Consider the following 27,766-nt stretch of genomic DNA (forward strand, 5'->3'; position numbering starts at 1 on the left):
TACAAGACTTTACAGAAGGATTAAGTCAGAAGAAGACATAGATTCTTGTAAGTAAAAGATTTATGTTAGCTGAAACAACAACTAACACTCATTAATTTATTCAACTATCAATATTTGTCTAATTCAGTAAAGTTGATGCACCCTAATGCTCTCTTTCATCTGTTCTACATAACAGAAAGTGCAAATAATATTTCATTTAAATGTTTTTGGCTTACCAAGGGCTCTTTATAGTGACAGAATTTGTGCCAGCAGTAATGCTGGGGTAATTAGAATCAAGCCAAAGCAAACATCCAACCACCTACATAAATCCTTTACTGTGGATCTTTGTAGAAACATGGAAAATCTCATATTTGTATGCATCCTTGTATATGAAAATGTATTTGTCTGGAGCATTAAACCACTAACACCTTATCTGTCCTGAAAGATAAATTAAATCTGCATGGACAGAGCAAGAAATATCCATTTCCCCGGAACTACCAGATTTGTGAAATTAGACAACATTCACATGCCTCTTTACCAGTGAACTTTAAATAGATCAGTCGTCTGCTATGATCATACATGTCCTACTTTAATTACATACTGAATCAAAAATATAATACATATCAAAGCCATGGGAGTTTCCAAAGTTGGCTTTGATAAAGTTAACATTATTTCATATTTATAAGTTGAAATATACCTTTGACGTCATACATTTTTGAAGATTGAATTCTACAATGAGCTTCTTCACATCTATGGGTAACAAATTCATAAATATGAATTGAATTTGTATGTCACTTTAGATATCTCTTATGAGTTTATAAATTACAGATCTGCAGATTGATATGGGGCTGATGCTGAATAATGGAAATGCACATGACAGTGATATTTGCATAAAACTATATAAGGTATATATAGAGAGATTTTGTTTAATGCAGAATATTTTGAACACGTATTAAAATGATAAAAATTATTCCAAGAAACTACATTCTTAAATCTGAGGCTGTTGATAATCTTCAAGAATCAGTAATGTCCTTTAATGTACTTTCATGCTAAAACATTAATGGAGTTATCTAAGTAGCCATAAGCTTCAGCATAGCAGACTGTCACTCAAACAATACGCTGTAGTCAGGTGGCAACTGTGCTTGTCCACAGGGTAATATGAGTAGCTCGCCACCAGAGCTCGTAATGACCTCTTCCTGGTGGAGTAAAAATAAAAAATACAAGTGTTATTTTAAAGTAACACTGAAACAACATTTTTATTAAAAAAAAAGAAAAGTTGAAAAAGATGCTCACTTTTGGAGAGGGAAGGCTTTGGATCCTACAGAACCTTCCTTGTCTCCTCTCAATCCCTTCATTCCAGCATTGCAGGTATTCGACCAACTGATTGAATACGCCTTCAAGAGCCCTTGGAAGTAGGGATGGTCGGAAATGCCAATATCCGATTCCGCGGTAAATCCGCATTCCGCCATTGTCAAATACTGATTCCGCTTTCCGCTACCAATTTCCGCAGTCCGATGCGGAATTTCCGCCGGAAATCGCGGAAATTCCGCTCGACTTTAACATCGATTTTCTCAAAAACTATAAGGTTTCCGATCGGAATTTCCGATCGGAATTTCGGAAATTGCATTTCCGCGGAATCCGAACTTGGAAGTACTTGTATCCCCGAATGCTATCAAAGCCGGGTCCATACTGTGCATGCATGAGCATGTACGCACTTGAACACATTCTTGCATGCGCAGTACAGAGCCTCCAGTCTTTGGGAGCATTCGGTGACATGAGTGCTTCTGAGGGCTTTCAGAGGTAGCATGTTTTAACAGGGGACAGCCATGAAATTATTTCATAGAAAGAGGACATGGAAAGCTCTATAGAATTCAGAACCTTCCCTCTCTATAGGTAAGTAGCCAATGTCTACAGGTTTGCTTTAAAGAGACACTGAAGCGAGAATAAATCTCGCTTCAGTGCTTATATTCAGCAGGGGCATGTGTGCCCCTGCTAAAACGCCGCTATCCCGCGGCTAAACGGGGGTCCCTTACCCCCCCAAATCCCCCCTGCAAAATCTACGACCAACTTGGTCGTAGATTTTGCTGCTGTTAAGGCAGGGCTAACGACTGCAGCCCTGCCTCTCAGCGCCGTCTATCAGCGGCGCATCGCCGCCTCTCCCCCGCCCCTCTCAGCGAAGAAAGACAAAGACTGAGAGGGGCGGGGGAGAGGTGGAGATACGTGCTGACAGACGCGCGTGAGGCAGGGCTGCGGCGGTTAGCCCTGCCTCTATGCGGAAGAGATCCCCGGCGAGGACTGAGGGGATTTGGGGGGGTAAGGGACCCCCGTTGTGCGGCGCGATAGCGGCGGTTTAGCAGGGGCACACATGCCCCTGCTGAATATGAGCTCTGAAGCGAGATTTATTCTCGTTTCAGACTTTCTTTAAGTGATGCTTACCTGAAAGATCAACTTTGGCCTATAAATGAGTGGCAATCAGGGAAAAAGATGGAACAAGATTGTTTTTACCCACTACTAACTGTATCAAGTGTGTGTGTGTGTGTGTGTGTGTGTGTGTGTGTGTGTGTGTGTGTGTGTGTGTGTGTGTGTGTGTGTGTGTGTGTGTGTGTGTGTGTGTGTGTGTGTGTGTGTGTGTGTGTGTGTGTGTGTGTGTGTGTGTGTGTGTGTGTGTTTCTAATAATTAAAATAAGAATGAGAGGTAATCTCTTACATCTCCTGACGAGTGATGACAAAAACTCCGGTAGTACTGGAAAAGTATTTATTTGAAACACAAAATAGGCAACTTTTTTCATGGGTACTAGCTTACTTCCTCAGGCCAATACACAACACTACTGGTGTTTTTGTCATAAGGAGAGGTAAGAAATTCTCTCATTCTTATTTTAACTATTAGAAGTTTATACAATTTTTACACTTGGGCGCCACCATGCTTACAAGTATCTAGATAAATCCTCCTTTGGAGGAACAACTTCCCATTTATAAATGGTACTACACCATTGGGCTCTGAGTCTCTCTTTACCTGGGTATTCCTGAGTACAAGGTCACTACGAGGATCAACAAACCCCTTCTATAATTAACTGTATCAGTATGATTCAATATAAACATTGAGTCTAACAAAAATGTATTAAAACTATATGTAAAAACGATATATGTTGAACGATCGATCTGCTAGAAACCGCTGGCGTAGTGGGTGGGCCAGGGGCAGCCGCACTGCATGGGCAGTACAAAACTTGCTGTTGCAGTGTTGATATCAGTACTAAACAGGTTAAAATGAACTTTAATAAATTGAGATATATAGATTCTTTATCTGATTTACTACAAATTTTAATAGAGTGGGGCCACCTTTATACCAAGGAAGGTTTTTACTTGACTATGGCTAGAACAAACAGTGGTGTGACATTTTACTTTGATCATAGCTCGTGTGCCGTTCAAGAAAGCAATCAAATAGATAGGTCTTCCTTTTAGAATAAGATATTTAATCCCCAAAAACAAACCAAAACAAATTAGGAAAGCAGTTGACTAGACATGTCTTCTTTTTAGAATAAGATCTTTAATCAAATGTACTATGACATGAAAAAGCATTTGGTTTATTTATTTATTTTTTTGATATATATTTTTTTGTTTATTTTGATATGTTAAAATTATCTCAAAAGGAACATCAACAAGTATTGTTATAATTAAGATTATTTTTGCCTTTATTATTATTATCCTGTATTACTGTTATCATTTGGAGAGCACCCACTGGTTGCTCTCCAAACAGCTGTAAAACCCACCCATAGATTAATAATACATTCTGAAACTGTCAAGCAGCTGGTAAAGGGTTAAGTTGGAGAGCACTAAGCTATTTTAGCATAGCTATTTGGCCGAATAGCACTATGCTAAGATTAATTTTAAACGGTCAGCTATGTTTCTAATCATGATCTATGGCAAAATGATTTTCAACCATTTTTTTCTGTCATCTAGATTTGTAGTAGTTATGTTGGGTTTGTTTCAGACATGGAAATTATAAAAACAAAAACAAAAAAAACAACAAGTTCTTCCCTCTTATATGAAAGCCAACAAAATGAACTGTTGGATTTTACCACTAAAAGGAAACATAAATAATGGGGCTGACATTCCAAAATGTGATTGTAGTTATTTTTTCCATAGCCTTACCAATGTGAGCATGAATTATCTGTATTGTATATAATCTGCATAATTGTCTAAGGAGGCCTTAGCAGGCGCTGGAGTTCAGCTATGCTATAGCGGCTTAGAAATTTAGCAGTTGTAGCTGGTGCCAGGAGTGCAATTTGAAAGCCAAGTAAATTGCAGCTAAATTGGACATCATTGTTCTTCTATACTATAGCTGAACTCTGGCTTATAGTGCTGAAGGTTAGTGATAGAAGTAAGTCGGCAGGGGTTAACATTAGGCATAGATGGGGGGGGGATGTTAGGCGTAGGTGGGGGGGGGACTCATATAAGAGTGAGGTTAGGGTTAAGTCATAGTAGAATATCTGTACATTTACTGATATTCTACTAATGGTAAAAGTAAATAGTGTCAGGTTTTCAATTATCAGAAATTAATAGAGATTTTTTAATTGAAAAAAAAAAAACATAATTAATGTATTTTAAAAATATAACCTTATAGGATTGCATGGTTTATTATAGATATTAGCAGGTGTGTCCTGATTTATATTATATATGCATGCATGTTTGATTTATCATATGGATTGTAAGAAATAGATTTCTTTATACTGTTTTATATAAAATGTAATTCTGACTCAAAGAGTAAAGCAAAGAGTTTCTTTTCCTCCAAGTTCAGACTGCTGACAAAATGCTGATCAAGGTATACGTGACTATTCTTAATCGTTAGGCAAATCATAAAAGTTTACTTTGTCTTGGACAATATTGAAGCCAAGTGTCTTTGTTTACAGTCCAAGGTGCAAGCTGGCCAGAGACAGCTTGGAGTTAGAAGGTGAAGATTCTGATATGAAATTTCTTATCTTATTATCAGGAATTCTATATATGTATGTCAGTATATATAGCATGTCATATACAGTAATGTAATAAGCATTATCCCATATTGTTTTATATAGTTGAATGTATAGTATTAAGAACATATACTCAATACCAAATATAGCAGATCACTATAAAGTTTCCTACAGAGCTGCAAAGTTCTAGCGCTTTGAGTCCTATGGGAGAAAAGCGCTATAGAAATGTTATTGTATTGTATTGTATAGTTATAATCATTAACTTTTAGGCCAGACACTCAAACTCAAGAGCTGTAGTTGCTGGGATAACATTATAAAAGTTGTTCTCAAACACCAGCTAAAATTGTTGAGGATTATGAGATAGCTAGTTTCATCTAGCATGTGTATTCACAAATATTTTTGCATATGTGTATCAGCGCCAAGGAAACAAAGTGGCCGCTGCTGAGAGAAGAACGATGTCCAGAGTTCACAAACAGATAAATTATATATGCTCAGCGCAGAGTCCAAAAACAAAAGACGAGTCTTCAGCAAAGGATAAAAGCAGGCAAATCTCCACCACAATAAATATTGGGTTCACGGCACAGCTCTGCAATCATGGATACCCAAAAAAGGAAAGAGGCTTACCAGCTGGTGACAACCCACATTATAAGGTTGTATCAACGCTTTGGTAGGACATCAGGAAGCAACAGTCTGTCCAGGATCCACCAATTCAGCAATGATTCCTCTCACGAATGGATATCAGTAAACATCATAAAAAAACAAACAAACGGCAACTCTAAGTGTAAACCGTTTAATATAGAGTTTTCATAGTAAAAACAGCTTAAAAATAGCATAAAAATAGCATAAAAACAAAACTTACATACGGGGCCCATGCAATGGGAACCCCGAGAAAGTTGCACACGTGTATGGGTCAGCGGTAAAGGACAGTATGAAGGTGCCGCCTGTCTCCTTCCCAGACAGGCGGCACCTTCATACTGTCCTTTACCGCTGACCCATACACGTGTGCAACTTTCTCGGGGTTCCCATTGCATGGGCCCCGTATGTAAGTTTTGTTTTTATGCTATTTTTATGCTATTTTTAAGCTGTTTTTACTATGAAAACTCTATATTAAACGGTTTACACTTAGAGTTGCCGTTTGTTTGTTTTTTATGATGTTTACTGATATCCATTCGTGAGAGGAATCATTGCTGAATTGGTGGATCCTGGACAGACTGTTGCTTCCTGATGTCCTACCAAAGCGTTGATACAACCTTATAATGTGGGTTGTCACCAGCTGGTAAGCCTCTTTCCTTTTTTGGGTATCCATGATTGCAGAGCTGTGCCGTGAACCCAATATTTATTGTGGTGGAGATTTGCCTGCTTTTATCCTTTGCTGAAGACTCGTCTTTTGTTTTTGGACTCTGCGCTGAGCATATATAATTTATTCACAAATATTGAGAGGAATTAAAAGAAATAAACCATTCTTCCAATCTAATGACTTGTCAAATAAATAACATGCTCTTTAGATTAAGAAGAGTTCAAAGTTAAATGTCTTTATATACTCTCAGAACACAGGACCACAATGCCCCCTGCTGGACAACTACACATCCAGAAATGAAAAAATGTCTGACATCAAATGAATAGTGATTAATCTGATATTCAAATGAGATAGTTAATTGTCACCTTTAGTCACACCTCTCAATTCTTGATTGGATCTTAGTTTACCTGGAGGGCTGAGTTATAAGTTAGAGGGGTATAAATAATGAGTGCATTGGACACTCTAGACACACTCTCTAAAGGAGACACTCTCCTCTGAAGAAGACACAAACACTCAACCTCTGAAAGTAGGGACATACTTTCAGACAGACGGAAAAGACTCTCACACCCTACCAGCCTTGAGGCCACTCCCAGATCGGGTTAGCATTGCAGGCCTGGCTAGATTCCTTATTTCGTATTATTGGTAATTATACATTTTTAATTAACTAAGTTAGGGGCTTGGATTTTAGTGATTCTATACCTAGTATAGAATACCCTGAACATGTGACCTTCCTGGTATTGCAACTAGGAATATCCGTGTTTGATTTGGGTTAATTTTTCTTTACATTTTTTAATAATGTATGTTTTTTTTTTCCCTTCCAAGCTTATAACTTGATAGGGGGATAAAGATTGGCTGACATATAAAGGTTTCATTTACAGATAGGTCATAATTTCATAATTTCATATCTTGTTCCTTTGTTTTAAAATCAGATTATTTTTATAAAATAAGGGTTTACAGATCAGTAAACTTTAAACTTGTTTTATATATTGAGGTTTTTGGACCAGCTAGATCTGCTTCCATATTTTCCCTTGTTAGATTGTGTTTTATAATCAAGCCTTGCAAATAAGATAATATGTATAACATCTTATGGTTGCAGGTTAGCAGAGTCTGCTTTATGTCATGTTGAGGATTCTATCGATCTTATCAGTTTAGATAGGATGCCTGGGAAAGCCTCCTCAGTAACAGTTAAGGCATCTAATTACATTTATGTTTGCTAAAGAATGTTTCTCCTCTGTATGTCAGTGTATATAAGCTGTGTTTTTCAGTTTTGGTCAGGAAGCAGTCCGACGAAGACTTTTTATAAGTCGAAAGCTCATTGTTTATCCATCTCTAAGTTAGCCAATAAATGGTATCATCCTGATTCAAGAAAAACAAAAGTTTGCTTTCCTAAAACAGAAAGAATTTGCGATAATTCAGGTTGGAGTGAGCTCGAGATGTCTCCCAGGCACCACTGCTGAATATATGCAAATTAACCATTGTATCCTGATTCAAAACTTCTTGATCTTATGGTTGCACAGCCTATTGTGATTGATTAATTTTTATTGGTTAATAACTGTGGTCAACTTTGCTCTGAAGTGTATAGTCAGCTTATACCAAGAAGTACCTTGCGGTTATTAATATTTGGTGGTTATTGTTTGAATCGTATTATGTGATTTGTAATCATTCTGACAACTTTTATATATGTAATAAATTAATTATTTTAAAAGTAAATAGTTGTCCTGACTTTTCACTCTTTGTACCAGTAACTTGAGAAACTTGCTATAAGAAATTAAGGTTGGGCGTTTAATATATAATAAGACTCCTCCCATTATTTTTGTAGGAGGCCTTAGTTTTTGATTTTATACATACGGGTATAGTTTATATAAACGTATTGTATAAACTCCTGACAATAGATAGGTACATTTTAGAAAGATATTGGTATATTACAGATATTTACAGATATTGTACTAACTGGTAAAGTAAAATGAAGCAGCTTATTTTTAATTGACTGTTTTTAAACATTTTATATCCTCCAAAACAACAATTAAATGTTATCAGATTATAGGACAGTACCTTATGAAAATCAATCAAGTCGGCAAGTGTTGTATGTCTGTTTGGATCAACACCAAGAAAGCTGTAGTAATCTCCTGATGCATCCACAAGGAAATGTTTAAATCCACTGTTATGGCGGTAAGACAATGCATATCCCCAGATCTTCTCACTGACCCTCACAAGAAAGGATCCTTCAGACATGTTCATCAGAAGCTTTTCTGCAGCATCACGACTTATGATTCCTGCAGATGTTAAACAAATTACATTACATTTTATAAACCATATAAAAATCTGTAAATGTCAGTTTTAACAGTATTCACTCCACTGACATATACCGTATTTTCCGGACTATAAGACGCACTTTTTCTCCCTCACAAATGGGGGGAAAAGTCAATGCGTCTTATAGTCCAAAGGTGTCTCTCACAAATACATACTGCAGCCAAATATCCCTGCCGCCTGTTGCTCTGCGTGTTAAGGAGAACACAGGACATGAGGACACAAGGAATAAATATCTCCCACTGCTTTATGTGCCAAGTGCAACCGATGGTCTTGAGGGCGGGACCACAGCTCCTTCACTGGGCCAATCACTGCCCTTATTCAGTAGCAGTGACCTATCAGATGTCAGTGAGTCAGTGCAGTGATTGGTCCAAAGAAGGAGCCGTCTTCTCGCCCTCAAGACCATCCATTAACACACAGAGCAGCGGGAGAGCTTCATTTTGTGTGTGCTGCGATCCTATGGTAAAAACCCTACCATTGTTTATTCCATGTGTGCTGTTATTCCTCCCTACCATGCTTTATTCTGTGTGTGCTGAAGTCCTGTGTTATTTCTCCTACCGATGTTTATGCCATGCGTGCTGACTGGGGTCATCCTCAGTTAAAGCTTCAGAGCCAGGCAAATGGCATGTGAGTAAGCTGATTCCTGCACAGCTGGGCATCGTCCCTCTCTGTTCAGCGCTGCAATCCTACTCTGTCCACGTGTCTCTCAGCCTTGTCTTGCTTCCTGCATGTCATGTGAGCTCACCGTCATGTAGGAGGACTGGGGCTAAGAGACACGGGGAAAGACCAGGATCACAGCACTGGACAACAGATAGCAGAGAGAGAGAGAGAGACGATGTCCAGCTGTGCAGGAATCAGATTCCTCACATGCCGTTTGCCTGGCTCTGAAGGTTTAACTGAGGATGACCCCAGTCAGCAGGCATGGAATAAACATCAGTAGGAGAAATAACGCAGGACCATGGTAGGGAGGAATAACAGCACAATACACAAAATTGCACAATAGGCAGAAAACAGTAGTATTACTGATGTGCACACGATAAATAGCACCTCATTCCAATGTGCTCTCACAAGTCTTTGCATTGAAAATCTCATATGCAAATATACCTTTTCATGTCCTTCCAAGCCAATTATATATACACCTAGGGAAGGGGAAGGGAAAGGGAAATAAAAACTCGAGATGCTAGCATAATATTGCCCCTGTTTAACTCTCTAGTAAGGCCACATCTGGAATATGGAATTCAGTTCTGGGCACCACATTACAAAAAAGATATTGCAGTTTTAGAGCAGGTGCAGATACTAGCTACAAAATTGATACGTGGGATGGAAGGTCTCGCTTACCAAGAAAGGTTAGATAAACTGGGTTTATTTAGTCTAGAGAAAAGACGCCTTAGAGGAGATCTAATTAACATGTATAAATACATCAGAGGGCAATATAATAGCTTGGCGGATGAGCTTTTTGTCCCTAGGCCTTCTCAAAGGACTAGAGGACATGAGCTGCGCATGGAGGAAAAACGTTTTAGCCAATTATTTAGGAAAGGGTTCTTTACAGTAAGAGTGATTAAGATGTGGAATGCATTGCCACAGGAAGTCGTTATGGCAAACTCTATACCTGCATTTAAAGGGGGCTTTGATGCTTTCCTTGCGTTGAAAGACATCCATGGCTACAATTACTAGGTTATGCCTAATGATGTTGATCCAGGGATTTTATCTGATTGCCATCTGGAGTCAGGAAGGAATTTTTCCCTTTTGGGGCTAATTGGACCATGCCTTGTGGGGGTTTTTTCGCCTTCCTCTGGTTCAACAGGGGTATGTGGGGGACGGGCTGGAGTTGTACTTTGTACTGGTTGAACTCGATGGACGTATGTCTTTTTTCAACCAAAATAACTATGTAACTATGTAACCTATTATGAGGTGCTGAACATCTACACTGTGTTATGATGGTTGGATGTGCAGCCTGGTTTAGTGACAGCTGCAGCATTCCACTTACAGTTCCCTATTGTAATGATCCGCTCAGCTGGCTGCACAGGCAGACAGCTGTTTTACCATTCCTCTAGTCTGTGGGCTGCAGGTCTCTGGAAGAGAGACCTGTCTTTTCTTTGCAAGTTTCTGATCTGCTCTGCTGCTGAGGAATTTGCATACATTGGTTATGCAAATCACTTAGCTAGGCTGGCAGTATATAAGCCATGTCTTTCCCAGAGTTATTTGCTGGTCATTCCTTCAGGGTTTGTTGAAACACTCCTAGAGTGTCAGCCATGCTATTTCTTGTCAAAGTTATCTTAGAGTAATTCTTGGGACTGCACTAGGCAGTTTCCCTAGTGCAGTTAGATTGTTATCTGTTTGTCTGTATTGCCTCTCTGCTGCGATTGTCCTGTCGCCAACGGTGGGCGTCAGGAGGTCGTTCTGTCTGTCTGGGGGTGCTAGCCAGAGCAGCGGTTGCTACTGGTAGCCCCTTCTGTTTATCTTGCTTGGATCGCACTAGCCTCTAGCAGTAGCGGCTGTGGATCCTTCTGATCTATGTTCTTGGAGTGTAAGATGGAGCAGCGGTTGCTACCAGCTACCTCATCTGCCTGTCTTGCTTGGATCGCACTAGCCCCTGGCGCTAGCGGCTGTGGATCCTTCTGATCTGTGTTCCTGTTCCTGAACCCGGATTGCACTCGCTCTGACGGAAAGAGCAGTGGATCCTTCCTCTCTTATTCCTGTTCTCCGTTTGTCTGTTTTGTCTGATACGAATGCTTGCTGTGGGCTCGGTGAGGTAACCGTTAAGCAAGCGCTCACGTCCTCTGTTTCGTGTTTGTCTGTCGGTGGTTAGTTAGGCGTGTTTGTCTCTGTTGTGCTTAACGTGCGGAGATCGCGCTGTAAACGGGTTCGCTGTTGCGAATGAGTGCGGTGTTCGCGTTTAGTTAGCGTTTGTTATTTTCTTTATCATTCTCATTGTATTATTTGCTGTGCCTTTGCTCCTCTCGTGTTCTGTTCTAATCTGTCTTGTGTCACTTCTGGCGATCGCCTTTCTCGCGATCGCGTTCCTACTTTTGTTTCTGCTGATGTGTGTTCACCGTCGCAGGGTCGCGACTAGATTGGTGAACACACATTCGTCCTGTACCTATGCTCTTTCTCTTTAAGGGCTGTTCAGCCCCGCATTGTCTTGATCTGTACAATCCCCATCTGGCATCTGTGGCCGTGCAGCGATTGTACTCGTCTGCACTCCACAGCGCCATCTGCCGGTGGGAATTGCCCTCTGCTGGTGCATTGCACCTAGCCTGGGTTCACTTAATTATATGCTTGTGGAGGGTTTTCGCTGTGTCAGTGCGCATTTTGTGCACTGACCACGAAAACGATTCCGCAAATGTTACAGAATGACCAGCCAAACCGAAATTCCCAGGGTAGAGAGAACGTTCGATTTGCTTCAGATGTCATTTCCTAAGACAAAAGCATATGTGGATCCTATTATAGGTAGGATCTTACATTATATTAAAGCAGTTAAAAAATCTGTACAAGTACCTGATTCCAACCCATATGGAGATTACCTAGATACAGGGTTGTTTGAACCGCCATTTGCCTCATGGGAGATTCAGGCTTTGATGGAAGAATTTGACTTTGATTGGAAGGCCTTTTGCGATTTTTGCGATTTTACAAAAAGCGAAGATGTTCTGAATGATTGTCTCGATTCTATGTACGATTTGATTGATTCTGATGAGTGTGACAAGTCTTTTGTGGATCCGGTGATTTGTGTGTGGCAAACTATTTTGGATGAATTGCACACACACCAACCAATTATTTCCAATAAAGAGACACCATTGTCACATGATTACTCCTGTCTTTCTGGGGTAAAGCAAGTGAGTTTAAGCACTGTGCGACCTGAAATGAATGGGTGTGCCTCGACTGTGTACACCTGTGTAAATTCTGATGGAGTTTCTTCTGTTTGTTTGGAGGTTGAATCTGTGCGATCTGATGCCTGTTTCTCAGATGTTCCTGCCGATTGTGATCGGCGTGAGTGTGTCGGTTTTGTCAATGATATGTGGGATCCCTTGTCATGTAAAAACAGATCTTCTTCTCCCAGTACTACCTTAAGATCCTCCATCTATGATCTTGCTATGGGGAAAATTCCCAAACTATGCAGTTTCAAGAGTAAGGTTAATATGACTAATAAAGTTTCTCATGTTGTTGTCACAACTTCTTCTTCTTCTAATATTGTTCAGTATGAATGCTCAGACCTAGTCAGGTGTGAATGGGAGCCCCCGTTCCAGAAAAAGCAGCTAGAAGCACTGGTGTATGAATTGGAGAACGATTCAAAGTCGTTCTGTGAGTACTACATTGCCAGAAGTGAGTCTGTCATGAGAGCATGCATATGTTCTGCTTCCGCCTTAAGAAAAGGGGTGTGAATTTGAGTTTGTGAGCCCGCTGATTTGTATGTGGAAAATGATTCTGAATGAACAACGTGTACTTCACTCAGTTGATGTTTGTAAAAGCATATGGTCAGCTGGTGTTTCTGAGATCCAGCAATCTAGCCTGGGGACCTCAGAATCCCTGTCTTCAAAATGTCCAGTTTCGCAATCGATTGCGATCTTGGATTCGCAAATTTTGCGTTTCGACTCCTCGGTCTCGACATCGTTAGCCGAGTCTAAGAGTGAGACATCACTTTGGTTTTGCGAATCTGATACTGGAGCATCTTTGCTGTGTCCAGAGAAGGTTTCTCTGAGCCTGCCCTGTACCATGAATAACAATATGATGTCCAATCGCACTGATGTCTAATCGTACTCAATGCCAAGCAGCTGCAGCTAAAGCTAACAAAATTTTGGGATGCATTAAAAGGGAAATAAAAAATCGAGATGCTAGCATAATATTGCCCCTGTTTAACTCTCTAGTAAGGCCACATCTGGAATATGGAATTCAGTTCTGGGCACCACATTACAAAAAAGATATTGCAGTTTTAGAGCAGGTGCAGAGACGAGCAACAAAATTGATACGTGGGATGGAAGGTCTCACTTATCAAGAAAGGTTAAATAAACTAGGTTTATTTAGTCTAGAGAAAAGACGCCTTAGAGGGGATCTAATTAACATGTATAAATACATCAGAGGGCAATATAATAGCTTGGCGGATGAGCTTTTTGTCCCTAGGCCTTTTCAAAGGACTAGAGGACATGATTTGCGCATGGAGGAAAAACGTTTTAGCCATTTATTTAGGAAAGGGTTCTTTACAGTAAGAGTGATTAAGATGTGGAATGCACTGCCACAGGAAGTCGTTATGGCAAACTCTATACCTGCATTTAAAGGGGGCTTAGATGCTTTCCTTGCATTGAAAGACATCGATGGCTACAATTACTAGGTAATGCCTAATGATGTTGATCCAGGGATTTTATCTGATTGCCATCTGGAGTCAGGAAGGAATTTTTCCCTTTAGGGACTAATTGGACCATGCCTTGTAAGGGTTTTTTCGCCTTCCTCTGGATCAACAGGGATATGTGCCTTTGCAAGTTTCTGATCTGCTCTGCTGCTGAGGAATTTGTATACATTGGTTATGCAAATCACTTAGCTAGGCTGGCAGTATATAAGCCATGTCTTTCCCAGAGTTATTTGCTGGTCATTCCTTCAGGGTTTGTTGAAACACTCCTAGAGTGTCAGCCATGCTATTTCTTGTCAAAGTTATCTTAGAGTAATTCTTGGGACTGCACTAGGCAGTTTCCCTAGTGCAGTTAGATTGTTATCTGTTTGTCTGTATTGCCTCTCTGCTGCGATTGTCCTGTCGCCAACGGTGGGCGTCAGGAAGTCGTTCTGTCTGTCTGGGGGTGCTAACCAGAGCAGCGGTTGCTACTGGTAGCCCCTTCTGTTTATCTTGCTTGGATCGCACTAGCCTCTAGCAGTAGCGGCTGTGGATCCTTCTGATCTATGTTCTTGGAGTGTAAGCTGGAGCAGCGGTTGCTACCGGCTACCTCATTTGTCTGTCGTGTTTGGATCGCACTAGCCTCTAGCGGTAGTGGCTGTGGATCCTTCTGATCTGCTTTCTTGGAGTATAGCTGGAGCAGTGGTTGCTACCAGCTATCTCATCTGCCTGTCTTGCTTGGATCGCACTAGCCCCTGGCGGTAGCGGCTGTGGATCCTTCTGATCTGTGTTCCTGTTCCTGAACCTGGATCACACTCGCTCTGACGGAAAGAGCAGTGGATCCTTCCTCTCTTATTCCCGTTCTCCGTTTGTCTGTTTTGTCTGATACGAACGCTTGCTGTGGGCTCGGTGAGGTAACCGTTAAGCAAGCGCTCACGTCCTCTGTTTTGTGTTTGTCGGTGGTTAGTTAGGCGTGCTTGTCTCTGTTGCGCTTAACATGCGGAGATCACGCTGTAAACGCGTTCGCTGTTGCGAATGAGTGCGGTGTTCACGTTTAGTTAGCGTTTGTTATTTTCTTTATCATTCTCATTGTATTTGCTGTGCCTTTGCTCCTCTCGTGTTCTGTTCTAATCTGTCTTGTGTCACTTCTGGCGATCGCCTTTCTCGCGATCGCGTTCCTACTTTTGTTTCTGCTGATGTGTGTTCACTGTCGCAGGGTCGCGACTAGATTGGTGAACACACATTCGTCCTATACCTGTGCTCTTTCTCTTTAAGGACTGTTCAGCCCCGCATTGTCTTGATCTGTACAATCCCCATCTGGCATCTGTGGCCGTGCAGCGATTGTACTCGTCTGCACTCCACAGCGCCATCTGCCGGTGGGAATTGCCCTCTGTTAGTGCATTGCACCTAGCCTGGGTTCACTTAATTATACGCTTGTGGAGGGTTTTCGTTGTGTCAGTGCGCATTTTGTGCGCTGACCACGAAAACGATTCCGCAAACGTTACACCTATTCATTACTTGGCAGACCGTGTCACCAATTTCACTACAATAATTGTAGATCCTTGGCATCCTCCTAGTTGCAGCAGCTCCCGCACTGTCCAGGCAGCATATATAGTATGTACACACAGCCATTGCTTTTACTGGGCAAAGCTTTATAAGACGACCATATATGCACCAGGTTTATAGTATATTTTCTTTCCCTGTTTTTTGTCCTCTGAACCTAGGTGCGTCTTATGGTCCGGAGCGTCTTATAGTCCGAAAAATACGGTAGGTATGAGTGGGAAAAAATGTAGGTTTGATCTCAATGCAAATTCACCTACTTTTACTTTGTCAAACTTTTTTTTTTTTTTTTTTAAATGGCTCATTTCTGTTTTTAAAATTTACCTCTTACACATATCCACAAATTCAGCATTCAGCAGCAAAAACATTTTTGCGTATTACATTGAAGTCTATGGTGCCGGTTCAAGTGGTTAATAGCTAAGCCCCTTTGCATTTTAGAAAACCCATGTTAAGAAGAACAGTGGGAACAAGGGTGAAAAATCTTTCACAAAGACTACATAGAATTTGAGAAAATTAATTTTAAAGTTTGTGAGGAGGTGTGTAGTCCAGAGGAGTCCCAAGACTTCCTACGGAGACAGGAAAAACACAAAGAGAGACCAGGAGCCCCTTATGGTGTAGTATATTAATGTCAAGTTCTGGTGATGAGTAGAGATGGCGTGAACCTCAGATTTTGGGTTTGCGAAGCGCGAACTTCTGTAAAAGTTTGTGAACCGGCGAACTCGGCGTACCGCAATAGACTTCAATGGGCAGGCAAACATGAAAAACTACAAACAGTTTCTAACCACAAAAGTAATGGAAAAGATTTTTCAAGGTGTTTAACACCTGGAGGGGGGCATGGCGGAGTGGAATACACGCCAAAAGTCCCGGGGAAAATTATGGATTTTAAGCACAGCAGGGTTATAATCCCTAAAGGGCAGAAATCACATTGCATTCCTAAATTGGAGGCATAAAGTGCTTGAAAACATCTTGCGTGTGTAGACATGGATCAGCAGGTAGTGTAAGTAGTGTACTGCTTCACACTGACAGACCAAACTCACTGTGTGTAACACACCGCAAACAGCTGTTTGTTTAGTGATGGCCGTGCTGGACTGGTGTGTACGATGGCGAGAGTGCAGGCAATGGCGGTTTTCAAGCCCATATGGTCGGGCTGAGCTCAATGACAGAACAGTGACTGTCCAACTGATCGAATTTGGTCTGTCCACAATGAAGCGATGACCTTATTATCTTGGGTGTGCCCCCCAACACACTCATATAGGTCATTGCTTCATTGTGATACGCAAGCTCCTTCACTGCGGCAAGGTAGTGATCAAGAAGGGGAATTGACACTTGTACATGCCTTTTGTTTTGTTGTTGCAGCTGGAGTGCTGCCAGAAAAATTAGGCAGATATGTACACGCACCAGAAAAATTATTATTATTTTTGTTAGCAGTCGCTGCTAGCAGCGGGTTGAACTCGCTATGTGTTCACGGTTCGCTGTGAATGTGAACCCCCGGGGTTCGCGCGAACAAGATTGCCGGCGAACCGTTCGGGCCATTTCTAGTGATGAGGTACTCACAAAGGTGGGTTGCAAGACCAGCAACCACAGTATAAAAACAAGTGGGGAGACTTCCGGTTCCGCGCCTTGATGGTAGGAGGCGAGTGAGGGAGCTCTGTCAGACCTTCCCACATAAAATGGCTAAAAAACAACTAAAATGCCCACAAGTTGCGGCGACAGGCAAGGGGAAGCTCCCCCGGCACCGCACATCGTCAGAGGGACCCGGATGGACCACTATCTAACGCGCTCCGAGAAAAAGAAGACTATGGGCGGAGCTCAGGCAAAGATGGCGCCGAAAGAGAAGCCCCGTAAGACTGACTCCCAGAATGCTACCACGCAGCAAGGGGAGACAGCTTCGCCGGAGTGGGAAGCCTCAGAGCCAGAGCCGAGAATGGGACAGTAAGCCTGATGATCTGGGTGGAGGAGAGGAAATCTTATCCCGAAGCTCAAGGATAGCCAGAGAAGTGGTGGCACAGCTGAAACCCGATCTCGAGGCCATGATACAAGGGTGGTGGCGCAGTCACTAAAGAGAGTGCAGAAAGACATCCAGGCACACACCAAGAGGATCCAGCAGGCAGAAAATTGCATATACAAATTAGAGGATGAGCAAAGCATCTCAAAAGGTACTGTAGATAAGATCTTAAAGAGACACTGAAGCGAGACTAAATCTCGCTTCAGGTCTTATATATAGCAGGGGCACGTGTGCCCCTGCTAAAACGCCGCTATCCCGCGGCTTAACGGGGGTCCCTTCACCCCCAACCCACCCCCCGCAAAAGTTGGTCGTAAAATGGTCGCTGGTAATCTTCTTCCTGGAGGCAGGGCTAACGGCTGCAGCCCTGCCTCCCAGCACGTCTATCAGACGCGCATCGCCGCCTCTCCCCCGCCCCTCTCAGTGAAGGAAGACTGAGAGGGGCGAGGGAAAGACGGAGATACGCATCTGACAGACGCGCATGGGGCAGGGCTGCGGCGGTTAGCCCTGCCCCAACCAGGAAGCGCTCCCCCGCTGCACGGAGGGGGTTTGGGGGGACAGGGACCCCCGTTAAGCCGCGCTATAGCGGCGTTTTAGCAGGGGCACGCATGCCCCTGCTAGCTATGAGGTCTGAAGCGAGATCTATTCTCGCTTCAGACTCTCTTTAAAAGAAAACAAAGATATGCGCAGTAAGCTTGAAGATTTAGAGAACCGCTCTAGAAGAAGTAATTTAGAACTGGTGGGTCTACCCGAAAGCTACTTGCCTAATACCCTCCAGGAACTCTGCACAGAAACAATACCCCAATTGCTGGGACTATCGGGTACATGTAAAGTAGAAAGGGTGCACAGAGTGGGACCCCAACCATCAGAGTCTGTCAAAACGAGACCGAGAATCATTATGATAAAATATCTGGATTTTTCTGACAAGGTCGCTATTATGCGGGCATATAGGAAGCTTAACCAGAAGCTGGAATATGAGGGTCACATGCTGAGACTATTCAATAATTTCTCAATAGAAGTGTCGAAGCAGAGACAGAAATTTTACAAGGCATGTGCGGAGTGTGTCAAGAAAAAATGAAAGTTTGCACTGCTTTATCCAGCCATTTTGCAAGTCACCGACTCAGAAAATGAAACCCATGTGTTTACAACTAGTGATGTCGCGAACCTCCGATTTTCGGTTTGCGAACACCGTTCGCAAACTTCCGCGGAATGTTCGGTTCGCGGAAAAGTTTGCGAACCGCAATAGACTTCAATGGGGAGGCGAACTTTGAAATATAGAACAAATTATGCTGGCCACAAAAGTGATGGAAAACATGTTTCAAGGGGTCTAACACCTGGAGGGGGGCATGGCGGAGTGGGATACATGCCCAAAGTCCCGGGGAAATATCTGGATTTGACGCAAAGCAGCGTTTTAAGGGCAGAAATCACATTGAATGCTAAATTGCAGGCCCAAAGCGCTTTAAAACATCTTGCATGTGTATACATCAATCAGGGAGTGTAATTAGAGTTCTGCTTCACACTGACACACCAAACTCACTGTGTAACGCACCGCAAACAGTTGTTTGCGTAGTGACGGCCGTGCTGGACTGGTGCGCACCGTGGCGAGAGTGTAGGCCGTGGCGGTTTTCAAGTCCATATGGTCGCCGGGCTGTGGTAGCTCAATGATAGAACAACAGTGACTGTCCAGCTGATCAAATTTGGTCTGACCACAATGAAGCAATGACCTTATTATCTTTTGTGTGCCACCCCCACCCGAGACACTCAAATAGCCGACGGTCATTGCTTCATTGTGATATGCAAGCCCCTTCACCGCGGCAAGGTAATGATCACGAAGGGGGATGGGCACATGTACATGCCTTTTGTTTTTTTGTTGCAGCCAGAAAAATTAGGCAGGCATGTACACGCACCAGAAAAATTAGTGTAGCGGCCGCTGCTAGCAGCGGCCTTAAAAATTCAGGAATCAGCCTAGAGTCCTGGACCCTGTTGGTGGTGGCGGAGAAGGCAAGTGGCCTGCAGGCAGAGATGCTGTGTGGGGACTGACTTAGTCTTCAGTCATGCAGTAGCCCTCCGTGATCCATGCCTCATTCATTTTGATAAAGGTCAGGAACTGAACACTGTCATGACTTAGGCGACTTCTCTTCTCAGTGACAATGCCTCCAGCTGCACTGAAGGTCCTTTCTGACAGGACGCTTGCGGCAGAGCAAGAGAAAAGTTGTATGGCAAATTGGGACAGCTCTGGCCACAGGTCAAGCCTGCACAACCAGTAGTCCAAGGGTTCATCGTCGCTGCTCGCAGTGTCTACATCCACACTCAAGGCCAGGTAGTCGGCTACCTGCCGGTCCAGGCATTGGTGGAGGGTGGATCCGGAAGGACTATGGCAAGGCGTTGGACTAAAGAATGTCCGCATGTCCGACATCACCCTGAGATCGCTGGAGCGTCCTGTCCTTGCCTGCGTGGACTTGGGAGGAGAAGGATTACTGCCAGTGGTACCTTGATTGCATTGTGCTGCCACATCACCCTTAAACGCATTGTAAAGTATCATTGACAGCTTGTTCTGCAAGTGCTGCATCCTTTCCGCCTTGTGTTGAGTTGGTAACAGGTCCGCCACTTTGTGCCTGTACCTTGCAGTAGGTAGTGTCCCATATACACTGGGCAGTGTATATATAGAAGACTCCTGTATATACAGGGGAGCGTCCTGTAGTGGTGTTGTACAGTGTGTAGGCTGAAGATGAAAATGGTGGTGGTGCCGCTCTCTGGAAGCCACTGGATAGTGGTGCAAGTATCTGTATAGACAAGGGGTGCAGAAAGGTTCCTGGAAGCTGCAGTGCGTGCAGAAAGAAGTATTCTTTCTGCACGCACTGCACCTTCCAGGAACCTTCAGCAGCACACTCTATCCCCACACATAGTGGGAGTTCAGAGTGCAGCTAACAAACTTGCACACATAGCCTCCAGGCTTTTCATCCAGCAAGACCCAGTCAGCGGCCATCTATGGAGATCAGCTGATGTGACCGATCCGGTTTGAAAGCACCACTGCTGCCTGCGTCCCCGGCATAGAGAGGGACAACGCTAGACTGCTGACAGACCCATATGGGCTAGTCAGTCAGTCCTAAAGGTGAGATCATTCCCCGGCAGGCTTGCCAGGGACAACTGCTACCCTTCTGAGTGCGCTCTCCTCTCTCTCCTCCCATTCCCCCCACCCCTTGTCTATACAGATTTGTGCCTGTACCGAGGGTCTAGTAGCGTGGCCACCCAGTACAGGTCATTCGCCTTGAGTTTTTTGATACGGGGGTCCCTCAACAGGCTGGACAACATGAAAGAGGCCATCTGCACAAAGCTGGATACAGCTGTACTCTCCATCTCCTCTTGATCTTCCTCAGTGACGGCACGCAACTCCTCTTCCTCCCCCAAGCCACGAATAATACCACGGGAACGTGGAGCAGCAGAGGCCCCCTGTGACGGCTGCCGCGGTTGTTCTTCTTCCGCCGCCTCTTCCTCCTCCACAGAAACACCTTCCTCTTCATCATCATCATCAGAGTCTGACTCCTCTCCTTCCCACACGACTCTTCTTCTTCTTCCTCCTCCCCCCTCTGTGCTGCCGCAGGTGTTGAGGAAACCTCTGGTTCGGATGAAAATCACTCCCACGACTCCTCCTGCCGTAACTGTTCTCGTTCAAGCTCCTCCACAGCTTTATCCACCACTCTACGCACGGCACGCTCCAGGAAGTAAGTGCAGGGGATCAAGTCGCTGATGGTGCCCTCAGCGCGACTCACCAGTTTGGTCACCTCCTCAAAGGGCTCCATGACCCTGTATGCATTTCGCATCAGTGTCAAGTTGTTGGGCCACAACATCCCCATCTTCCCAGATTGTGTCCTTGTACTGTAATTATACAGGTACTGGGTGACGGCTTTCTCCTGGTCTAGCAGGCGAGAGAACATGAGCAGGGTTGAATTCCAGCCAGTCGGGCTATCGCAAATCAGGCGTCTCACCTGCAAGTTGTTTCTACGCTGAATGTCCGCAAAGCGTGCCATGGCCGTGTAAGATTGCCTGAAATACCCACACAACTTCCTGGCGTGCTTCAGGACTTCCTCTAAGCCTGGGTACTTAGACACAAATCTTTGCACAACCAGATTAAGCACATGTGACATGCAGGGTACATGTGTCAGTTGGCTACACATACAGCAGTTGGCTGATGGTGTAATGGTTAAGGGCTCTGCCTCTGACCCAGGAGACCAGGGTTTGAATCTCGGCTCTGCCTGTTCAGTAAGCCAGCACTAATTCAGTAGGAGACCTTTGGCAAGTCTCCCTTAAACTGCTACTGCCAATAGAGCGCGCCCTAGTGGCTGCTGCTCTGCTCTGGCGCTTTGAGTCCGCAAGGAGAAAAGCGCAATATAAATGTTATTTGTCTTGTCTTGTCTTGTGTCAGCTTACCCAAATTCAATGCGGAAATGAGGTTGCTGCCGTTGTCACACACCACGTTGCCGATCTCCAGCTTGTGAGGGGTCAGCCATTGCTCCACCTCTTTGTTAAGAGCAGCCAGGAGAGCTGCTCCAGTGTGACTCTCCGCTTTGAGGCATGACATGTCTAAGACTGCGTGACACCGTCGTACCTGGCATGCAGCATAGGCCCTGGGGTGCGGGGGCTGTGTAGCTGGAGAGGAGATCGCGGCACCAGCCAAAGAGGAGGAGGAGAATGGCGACAGTGAAGAGGATGTAGCAGGTGGAGAGGAGGTGGCAGGAGGCCTGCCTGTAAGCCGTGGAGGTGTGACAAATCGGTCCGCTGCACAGCCACGTACTCCCTGCTTGCTGCCATCGGTCACCAGGTTGACCCAATGGGCTGTGTACGTAATGTAGCGGCCCTGTCCGTGCTTGGCAGACCAGGCATCCGTGGTCAGGTGGACCTTTGACCCAACGCTCTTTGCAATAGATGACACCACTTGCCTCTCAACTGCACGGTACAGTTTGGGTATGGCCTTTTGTGAAAAATAATTGCGGCCTGGTATCTTCCACTGTGGTGTACCAATGGCCACAAATTTACGGAAAGCCTCTGACTCTACCAGCTTGTATGGTAATAGTTGGCAAGCTAACAGTTCCGCCACGCCAGTTGTCAGACGCCGGGCAAGAGGGTGACTGGCAGACATTTGCTTCTTACGCTCAAATACTTACTTTACGGACAGCTGGGCACTGCTGTGGGCAGAGGAGAAGGAACCGCTCAAGGGCAGAGGTGGTGTGGAGGAGGGTGGCTGTGAAGGTGCAAGGGAGAAAGCGGATGAAGACGATGCACCGGAAGGAGGAAGAGAAGGAGGGTGGCTTGTCTTTTGGGTGCTGATTTTCCTCCGGTGTTCTTGCCATAGCTGTTTGTGCCTTTTCTCCAGGTGCCTTCGTAAGGCACTTGTCCCTACGTGAGAGTTGGCCTTTCCATGGCTCAATTTTTGCTGGCAGAGAGAACATATGGCTTTGCTCCAATCTGAGATACACATGTTAAAAAATGTCCAAACCGCTGATCCCCCCTGGGGTGATGGCGCTACGGTGGCATCAGCAGCTGACGTTGAAGGGTATGTTGGCTGGCTGTCCATAGCTGGCGATACATGGCGCCGGACACTGCCCCCAGCTGTTTCTGAGGACGAGCTCCCTCTGCTTCTATCATGGAGTCGTCTCCTCCTACTCCTCTCTGACTCCCCCTCTGAACTGTCCCCCTGGTCATCTCCTCTACTGGGAACATACGTGGCATCTGTACAATCGTCATCATAATCCTCCTGCCCAGCTTCGCTTTCCTCAGACACCTCCACAACTGCACCAACTTCAGGTGGTTCATCATCCCCCTCCTCACACGTTACATCCATACTATCGCCACCTAACTCAGTCGTATGAGGTGGTGTACCTGCGCCTTCTTCTTGTTGTTGCAGTAGTGGCTGTGAATCAGTGATTTCACCACCACCACCACCAAATAACTCCTGCGAAGTGTCAAATGCAGCGGATGTGGTGCTTGATGTAGCGCTGGTGGCTGTGGGAAATGAGGTGTTCTGTGTTAAATAGTCAAGCACGTCCTCACAATTTTGGGAAGTGATGGCACGTGCCTTCTTCTGAGCACTGTACTTTGGGCCAGGTCCACATGAAATCACAGCAACACCACCTAGCACAGACCTGCCAGTGCCAAGTGGCCTTCCTCTGGGTCTGCCTCTACCTCTTCTTCTACCTGGTTTGTCCATTTTGTCTCGGGGGGAAGCTAGGTATATGCAGTGAGGTGAGTTCACTGAACACAAAAGGTAGTTATATGCAAAGAGGTGAGTTCACTCAACCCAAAGGTAGTTATATATGCAGAGAGGTGAATTCACTCAACACAAAAGTAGATATGCAGTGAGGTGAGTTCACTCAACACAAAAGGTAGTTAGATGCAGAGAGGTGAGTTCACTCAACACAAAAGGTAGATATGCAGTGAGGTGAGTTCACTAAACACAAAAGGTAGTTATATGCAGTGAGGTGAGTTCACTCAACCCAAAGGTAGTTATATATGCAGTGAGGTGAGTTCACTCAACCCAAAGGTAGTTATATATGGAGTGAGGTGAGTTCACTCAACCCAAAGGTAGTTATATATGCAGAGAGGTGAGTTCACTCAACATAAAAGGTAGATATGCAGTGAGGTGAGTTCACTAAACACAAAAGGTAGTTATATGCAGTGAGGTGAGTTCACTCAACCCAAAGGTAGTTATATATGCAGTGAGGTGAGTTCACTCAACACAAAGGTAGTTATATGCAGTGAGGTGAGTTCACTCAACCCAAAGGTAGTTATATATGCAGTGAGGTGAGTTCACTCAACACAAAAGGTAGATATGCAGTGAGGTGAGTTTACTGAACACAAAAGGTAGTTATATGCAGAGAGGTGAGTTCACTCAACACAAAAGGTAGATATGCAGTGAGGTGAGTTCACTCAACCCAAAGGTAGTTGGGTTGAGTGAACCCAACTACCCATGCAGGGAAATAAGCTTTTCTAAAGAGACCTTTCCCACTGTCCTTATACTTTGCAGCACTTTGTATTGTATTTCACAGTACCAATTCATGTCAGGTTATTTCCTGACATCTTAGTAAATAAAGTGTGTTTTTTAATGATTATTCAATAAAGTGCAGTTTTTTGAGCAGCATATACTGGTTTGTTCTCTCTTTCCTTTTTTGTAAGTATCTTTTTTACCAGTGCTGGTACCTGCACATGGATCACACACTTATCAGTATTGTTCCACAATCATTGTTTCCTAGCTTAGCACCTCTGGTTTAAGGGGTTTTCTAAGTGCTGCAGCCTGTTTTTTTGGACAGATTGGATATAGTTCTCTTTATTGTGGTGACATCTTGTGGTCCTTAAATATGGCATATATACCTAGAATAGATATAGTGGACGAGGTGGAAAATGCATTTAAGTCCTATGAAAATGCTTCAGGCCAGACGGCAAGTGTCGTACAGACCCTTGGTGAGGCAATGCCGGATACCCTAGAGGGAATGTTCCGTACACATGAAGATTTGGCGCTAAAAATCGTTAGGCGGAAGTGGAATATCATATCCCTGAAAAAATATATTAAAGCCCAGATTATACCGCGGGGATTAAGAGAGAGAATAATTCCTGCAGAGCATTTAAGAAATGATAGATTTATGCCCCAATGGAGGGAACATAGTATATCTAATGGTATATATATCATGACTATGATGGTCGAAGAGGAGACCATACAGTTAATTGAAATGGAAAAACAATTATGTAAATCAGCAGTTGAATTGGACAAACATGAGAATAATGAGTCCTTTGGCCGCTTCAATTTTAGAATGAAAAAAGCGTTGGATAGTGAAAATGATAAAATGAAAGCTGCCAAACAAAAAAAGTTTCAACGAGATGTAGATGATTTTGCAACACAAAAAGTATTTGTGGAATATACACAGAAACCTAGGGGGCGAAGTACATCCAGAATAAGAAAGATTAGTTGGGCGTCCTCCTCGGGCGAGTCCCAGGATGACGCCTCAACTTCAGCGTCTGGTACCCCTAATCGATCAAATCCCCGCAAAAAAGATCATAGGGGAATACTTAAAAGATCAGAAGGAATGTCAACAAGACAGACTACTTTTTTAGAGAGAAGCCTAAAAAGAGGCGGAAGAGAAAAACAAGGTCACCAGGATTGAGGCCGGATGAAAATCTAGCTTCTCAATCTGTGGACAATAACATTATTAATCTCACTGATCTAAACTTGACGCCTACTGACATTTCCGTATTAAACAAGGGTCTCTCGTTCTGCCCGGCAGAGACTATCCAGAACTTTGAGATATATAAAGATATTCAGCTTTATTTGCGTAAGATCCTTTTAAAAGTTGAATACGGAGATGTCATGACGCAGGGATTAGTGGGAGACCACATGGGATACACTGAGGTTGACGATTTTGAATTTATTGAGGGGATGGAGGAAGAGGAGATGGGTTATGAACAAAAATTCCCCCTACATACTGATATGAGACCAGTTTCTGAGTATATTCCATCAATGACAAAAAATAAACATGTTGCATTGTTTAACGAATGTGTTATGAAGGAAATTGAGACCTGGCAAATGCAGAATTCTGTTTGTGACAATTTATCTTCAGGTGAACGCAAATCTTTGAAAAAATTGAAAAATCTTGATAACATCATCATAAAACAGAGTGACAAGGGTGGTAACATAGTCCTGATGCCAAAGGAAATGTATTTAAAAGAGATTAACCGACAATTGGCAGATGTTAATTGCTATGAAAGAATTATTTCCAATCCTTTTGTCAAATTAAAAGATTAATTGAATACTCGGCTGGAGTGGGGATACTTGGACAACGTGCTTACTGAAAGAGAGCTTAAAGCCTTAAGGGTAGACCAATACGTTGTTCCGACTATCTACATACAGCCGAAGATTCATAAAGACCCAATCTGCCCTCCAGGACGTCCTATCATTGCTGCTATAAATTCTCCAACTGAAAAAAACAGCTCAATATGTAGATAAAAAATTACAACCTATGGTTGAGATGCTGCCATTCTTTGTCCTTGATACCATGCAATTGTTACATAAACTTAAATCTGTACCAGTGCCTAGTCACGCGATTCTGGTCGGATTGGATGTAGAATCACTTTTCACATCTATCCCAAACGATGTAGGTAGACGCGCGGTTAGAAAGTTCATGGCCCGTTTTTTCCCTGACCAGGATGCACACAATGATTTTGTGGACACCCTGCTCCAGTTTATTTTGACGAACAATTTTTTTACGTTCAACCATCGGTATTATCGCCAGCGGCGGGGCGTGGCCATGGGGGCGGCCTGCTCTCCATCGTACGCATGTCTCCACCTGGGCGCATGGGAGGAGGAGGTGGTCTATGTGGATCGGGCGTATCGGGAGCATGCCGCCCTCTGGCTACGCTATGTGGACGATGTATTTTTACTTTGGACAGGGTCCCTTGAGGATCTACATGATTTCATATCTCGCCTAAATAAAAACACCTACAATATTTTCTTGACTTATAAGTCAAGCTCTAGTGAACTGGAATTTTTGGATGTTAGGATCAGGCGTGAGGGCGATGGCATCACAACCTCTACATTTGGAAAAAGTACGGCAGGTAATACTCTCTTGCACTATCAGAGTGCTCATTTAACTTCCCAGAAGACTGCAGTCCCGATAGGACAATTTTTACGTCTCAGAAGAAATTGTAGTGATACTGATACCTTTAAAAAGGAGACTATGGACTTGAGGGTGAGATTAAAAACTAGAGGCTACCCAAATAAACTATTGAAGTCGGCTTATTATAGGGCCCTTAAAACAAATCGAGATGATCTCTTAATCAAAAAATCACGTACCAATGTACAATTTTGCCCTAGACTTATAGCTACCTATGACCCTCATTGGAACAAACTCAGGGACACCTTGCAGCGTTTTTGGCCTATTCTGTGTAACGATCCAAAAATTGCTGGAATTATAGGACCCAAGCCACTATTAACTGCAAGACGAAACAAAAATTTGGCGGATATTCTCACTCAATCCGAATTCAAAAGTAAACAATCTCCCTTTTTCAAAAAATCCAATGGGATGACACCCTGCAAAAAATGTTCAGTTTGCCAATATGTAGATAACACTGACATTTTTGTCAACTCTGCAGGTGACAAGACATACAATATTAGGTGCCCTCTTGATTGTCGGAGTACATTCGTGGTGTACCAAATGACTTGTCCTTGCAATAAGCATTACATAGGCAAGACGGAAAGGTAACTGCGCACTAGAATTCAGCAACATGTGAGAGTCAGTAGAGGAGGAAAAAAGAGATAAAACTCCAATAGCTTCCCACTTTGCAGAGTTTCACAA

General features: G+C 43.6%; 1 protein-coding gene across 1 annotated transcript in view; it reads right to left on the minus strand.

Annotated features, from left to right (window-relative positions):
* Positions 1–990: 990 nt before the first annotated feature.
* Positions 991–27,766, minus strand: part of SH2D4B (SH2 domain containing 4B) — a 1,318,135-nt gene continuing 1,291,359 nt past the window's right edge. Inside the window, exons 9-10 of the mRNA XM_068258963.1 lie at positions 8,293–8,513; positions 991–1,175 (exon numbers count right to left, since the gene is read on the minus strand). Coding sequence (XP_068115064.1) covers positions 1,083–1,175; positions 8,293–8,513 — 314 coding nt within the window. The 3' untranslated portion in view covers positions 991–1,082. The remainder of the gene's footprint in view (positions 1,176–8,292; positions 8,514–27,766) is intronic.

Source organism: Hyperolius riggenbachi, chromosome 10 (genome assembly GCF_040937935.1).
Source record: "Hyperolius riggenbachi isolate aHypRig1 chromosome 10, aHypRig1.pri, whole genome shotgun sequence".
NCBI classification, from domain to species: Eukaryota; Metazoa; Chordata; class Amphibia; order Anura; family Hyperoliidae; genus Hyperolius; species Hyperolius riggenbachi.